General features: G+C 60.3%; 1 protein-coding gene across 1 annotated transcript; it reads right to left on the reverse strand.

Annotated features, from left to right (window-relative positions):
* Positions 1 to 615: 615 nt before the first annotated feature.
* Fzd5 (frizzled class receptor 5) lies at positions 616 to 4,024 on the reverse strand. Its single transcript, XM_036173379.1, has 2 exons — positions 3,394 to 4,024; positions 616 to 3,107 (listed from the first exon to the last, which is right to left on the reverse strand). The coding sequence occupies exon 2, from the start codon at positions 2,856 to 2,858 to the stop codon at positions 1,098 to 1,100; it is 1,761 nt and encodes a 586-aa protein (XP_036029272.1). The 5' UTR covers positions 2,859 to 3,107; positions 3,394 to 4,024; the 3' UTR covers positions 616 to 1,097.
* Between the last annotated feature and the right edge of the window lie 1,086 nt (positions 4,025 to 5,110).

The raw sequence follows: 5,110 nt of genomic DNA on the forward strand, positions 1-5,110 counted from the left end.
GAGCTGGGGTGGGAGGAGCAGATAAGAAGCAATGGGAATTTACTTTAATTACTGGAAGCATATCCGTTTTTTGTCCTTTAATCTAAAAGAGAGCCCCCTTTAGCAAGGATTCCTAAGTACTTCCAGAAGACAGGAGTGGGTTTACCTTTACTGAAATTTGTAGCACAAGTTGATTTTCTTTAAAAATAGTAATAAGGGGCCACTGGAGCTTATTAAGAACCACCCATTCCTCCCTCTCGGGCAGAAAGCTCACCACCTCACCAGTTCAGAATTCACATCCAATCAATCGCTAGCCCTCAGACTCTCACTCACTGTGGCAAATGTGTGCGTCCAGCTCTATAATGCCAACTCTAAAACTCAAGGCGTGACGCTGGCTCTATTGGGAATGAATGAAAATGACCCAACTCCGGCTGAGCAAGGTTAAGGAGGCTGACAAAATCTTTAGCTTCCCCATCCCTGTCACTCCGGGATGGTCCTAACCATCATGCTCCATTCCCAGAGAGGACTTGAGGGGGTTATACACAGAACTAGTGGACGGCCTCTGGCCTCTAAGTGTCCTGGACATTTAAGCAGTGGAAGGAAAAACTTTAAAAAAAAAAAAAAAAAAGGACAGTCCACACCTTCCCAGTCACAGCAGCCTTTCACTGTTCACATTTTAAAAAGAAAGAAAAAAGACACACATATAGGAAATATATTTTCCTAATTTAGACCACACAGTCCAAAGAAACGTGAACCAAGGGTAACCTCAGTACAATGCCCGCTTGAGGATTGTGAAGTCCCCAAAGCAAAGGTAAATTTTGTTGCCAAAATGCAACAAAGTTAAAAATTAAAAATACATATAAATTAAAAACAGGGTTCTTCTAAAGAAGGCAGTAAGAAATGCAAACTAGAATACACTGCACGTGAGCCGAGGCCCCTGGTAGAAGACTGCGGACAGGTACTCTCTTGACACCGACCCCTTTCCCTCTCCAAGCCGCTCAGGGAGGGGGCATCAGCACCAAGAAGGTAAACGGAAGTGACCTTCACAAAGCTACCAAGCAAAACAACGCCCTCCTTCAACTCCAGCACTGTCCCTGGGGCCTCGGCCTCCAGGCCTCCTAGACGTGCGACAGGGACACTTGCTTGTGGTATGCGGCGACGGCGGGGCCGGGCGGCCCGGTCCTGCCGGTGAGCGCGGCGCTGGCCTCCGCATAGTCCCCTGCGGCCATAGCGCCACCGCTCTTGTGGCCCCGCCCTGAGCTGCAGCAGCAGCGGCTGGTGAAGCGCCGCCAAGACTCCAGGGTCTTGCCCGACCAGATCCAGACTCCCGACGTGATGCCCACCACCAGGCACATGAAGTACTTGAGCATGAGCACCCAGTATTCAGGTTTGGCGCGGGGCTGGCCAGCGTCGGGTCCTGGACACGAGCAGGTGAGGGCCGCCTCCCAGCTCTCCCGGTAGTGCTGCTCATAGAGGTAGCAGGCCACCACAATGCTGGCTGGCACCGTGTAGAGCAGGGTGAAGATGCCGATGCGGATCATGAGCTTCTCCAGCTTGTCTGTCTTAGTGCCACCCTGCTTGATGACACTCCGTATGCGGAAGAGCGACACGAAGCCCGCCAGAAGGAAGAGCGTGCCCACCAGCAGGTAGAGCACCAGCGGGCCCAGGACGAAGCCACGCAGTGAGTTCAGGTTTTGGTTGCCCACATAGCAGATGCCGGCCACCGGGTCACCGTCCACCGAGCTTAGTGCCAACGCTGTAATGGACTTGACGCTGGGGATGAGCCAGGCAGCAAGATGGAAGTACTGGGCATAGCCCGCAATGGCTTCGTTGCCCCACTTCATGCCAGCCGCCAAGAACCAGGTGAGCGACAGGATGACCCACCAGATGGAGCTGGCCATGCCAAAGAAGTAGACCAGGAGGAAGACAACCGTGCAGAGCGCAGGGCCAGTAGTCTCATAGTGGATGTGGCTGTGCTCGCGGCTGCAGGCGACGCTGGCATGGCCCACGACCAGGCGCACCAGGAATCCCAGAGACACACACAGGTAGCACGCAGACAAGAAGATGATGGGGCGCTCAGGGTAGCGGAATCGTTCCATGTCGATGAGGAAGGTGGCGACGGTGGTGGATGTGGAGATAAAGCACAGCACAGACCACAGGCCAATCCAGAAGGTGGCGAACGTGCGCTCATCGGGGCTGAAGGACGGCTGGTAGCAGGGCACTGCACAGTTGGGCACCTGGCCTGTGCGCACCTTGTTGTAGAGAGGGTGTGACTCCTTCAGGATGGGCACGAAGGGGTCACGGCAAGTGCATACAGATGGACCTCCGGAGGGACACTCACCTCCGGAAGATGGCGCCCCTGGTGGGCCTGGGAGGGTGGGCTTTGCCGGGAAGGACTTGGGGGAGGCGGTGGTGGCTTCGCTTCGGTTATAATCCATGCACAGAACCTCGGCGTCGCCACCCAGCACAGGGAGGCGGTCGCAGCTCATGCGCTCCGGCCAGGCGAAGCCGTACTGGCGCATGAGCGGCGAGCAGCCGGCCTTGGCGCGCTCGCACACGGAGCGGCACGGTGGCAGCGGCTTGTGGTAGTCCGGCAAGCAGATGGGTGTGTACATGGAGCACAGGAAGAAGCGCAGGTCCGGTGAGCAGTGGATCTCCACCAGCGGCCAGAATTGGTGCACCTCCAGGCCTGCCTCGTCCTGCGTGTCGTGGTTGAACTGGTTGGGCATGTGCGTCAGGTTGTAGCCTATGCCTCGGCACATGGGCACCGTGATTTCCTGGCACACCGGAGCCTTGGAGGCGGCCGCTGTCCGGCCCACCAGCTGCGCCAGCAGCAGCAGCAGCAGCGAGGGCGGCGCGGACGGGTCGGGCCGAGCCATCGCTCCCTTCTCCCCCTTGCCTCTTGCTGCCCGCGAGGGTCAGCGCTGACCGACGAATCCGCAGCCGGGGCTTCCCTCTCCGGAATCTTGAGTGTGACGCCGGGGCTGGCAACCTGTTGGTTTCTTTTTCTCTTAAAGAAATCCGTCCAAAGATAAAACTGCTTCGGGAAGGCGCTGCCTCCGCCGGCAGCGCTCCACGCCAGATAGGGCTGGAGAGACGATTAGGGCTCAGATCCCAAGGACAGAACTCTTAAAAGAGAAGGTAGGGGGAGAAGAAAAATCGCAACCACTCCTCTCCGAGCAGCGCCAACCACTCGGTCTCCGTACGCGGTCACCAATCTCTAGATTAACTCCTTTCCTCGCCCCCCACCTCCTGGAACCAAACTTCAGACTCTCCCCCATCCCACTCCCCGCGCCCGCCTCCCTTTCCTGGCCCGGCCCTGCAGGCTGTGCCTGGGGCCAGAGAGCTCAGTCACCGAGAAAAGGGGCAGAGGAACCGGGAGAACGGGGATGAGGGGAATACGCGGGCTCTCACCTCCGAGGATCCTGCTGGGCGGCAGATGTCTGCGGCCAGCCTGGCTCCTCCGTCCCGCGACTCCGAATCCGGCCAGAGCTGGAAAAGTTTTAAGGACAAGCTAGGTACCTGTGGCGGCGACACATGGCAGCAGGTGGGGGGGGGGGCGTTTCAGAGCGCAGGGTGCCCCTCGATCACGGTCGGCGCGGGCCGGTCAGTAGCCTTCTCTTCCTTCGGGGCCCCCTGCATGATTCGGGCGGAGCAGGGCAGGGACAGGCCGTGCCTTCCACCGGTGTCCCGGGGTCCGGACGAAGGACAAGGGCGCCGGGCAGCACTTGGGTTGGAAGGCGGAGGGGTGCGGCGGCCGGAGGTGGACCCCGCCACCTCACAGCACAGCGAGAAGCCGGCACTGGCCGGGCCGGGACTGCATGGTCCGCGCCCGCCGCCGCCGCGTCCCGCCAGCCGCTCGCCGCCTCCCCTGCAGGGGGCTCCGCGCTCCAGCCGACTCCGGGGGGCGGTGGCGGCGGCGGCGCTCTGGGGACGCGCCCCGCTCGGCTCCTCCCCCGAGCTCTCGCACTCTTTCGCCCACCTCCAGTGAGCTCCGAGCGGTGCGCGCCGGCGGTGGCGGAGTCACGGCCGCAGGCTGAACTGCCCTCTCGCACCCCGCCCGGGTCACCTGCCTCTAATGCCCGCCGAGAGGCCCCGCCCCGGGCCCGCCCCCTCCCGCCCAGCCCGGAGCTGGGCCGTCCCACCGCGCGCTCCCTGCGGCCCCGCCCACCGCCCCTGCGCCCAGGCCTCTCCCCGCAGGGCCCCGCGGCCCCGCCCAGAGCGAGCGGCGGAAGAGCGCCGACCAATAGTGAGCCGGGAAGCGACGGGGGGCGTGGTCAATGCTAATGAGGCCGCCTAGAGAAGCCGGGCGGGAAACGTGGTCCTAAGTCCTCCTGGAGTTGTTCTTCAGCGGCTGCCCGCCAGGATCGGACTCACTTTCCTGAAAGGTTGTGGTTTCCGAACGCCTGCTTCCAGGGCCTCCACCGGGCCACCCCGCCTCTCCAGCTAAGCGCCCTTATCGAGGTCCGGCGCTTTTAAACAAGCGGAACTGAGAGGTCACTTTCAGCCGTGCCACCTGTCTGTCTCGCTTCTGATCGGACAGACGCGCCGGTACTTCATGAACAGCCGCGTGTTTGCTAATCGTTTACACCTTGGTACGCGATCTGGATTCCCGGAGGGGTTCCAAGGCCAGGACGCCCCAGAACTTGCCATGCACAGCCGAGCTAGCAAGACAGCAGAGACTCTGACAAAGCTTGTGCTCCTCGCTGTGCGAGCTCCTAGTACACAGTAGGCGTTCCGATGGCAAACCTGGAATCTGAAACCAGAAGTTGGACGTCCACTGTCTTAACCACTGCCCCCCACCCCCACCACCTCCCCTGGAAATACCGACATCGCCCAGGCTTTGCGCTTTCGTATAAGCAACAAAATCTTACTGTTGTAACAAGAGAGTGAATTTCTCTCCGTTTTGAAAGTCACTAGAAATATTAGTCCTTAGCAGTCTAAGGTACTAATTCGCCCGCTGGGACAGGGTATAGGGCTCAGGGTGCTGGGTCACTCGGGGCTGGCGGCCGCGCACTCTGGCGAGGTTGGGACCCCCGGGGAGGGTGGAATCCCGGACTGCAGGAAAACTTGCTGCGTGCACTCAAGGCAGGGACACACAGTGGCGCTCTCCTGATGAGCTAGTATGCTG

The sequence above is a fragment of the Onychomys torridus genome, chromosome 23, assembly GCF_903995425.1.
Source record: "Onychomys torridus chromosome 23, mOncTor1.1, whole genome shotgun sequence".
Classification (NCBI taxonomy): Eukaryota; Metazoa; Chordata; class Mammalia; order Rodentia; family Cricetidae; genus Onychomys; species Onychomys torridus.

Excerpts from the sequence above, each read along its gene's own strand:
- Fzd5 (XM_036173379.1), bottom strand. The coding sequence starts at position 2,858 with ATGGCTCGGCCCGACCCGTCCGCGCCGCCCTCGCTGCTGCTGCTGCTG.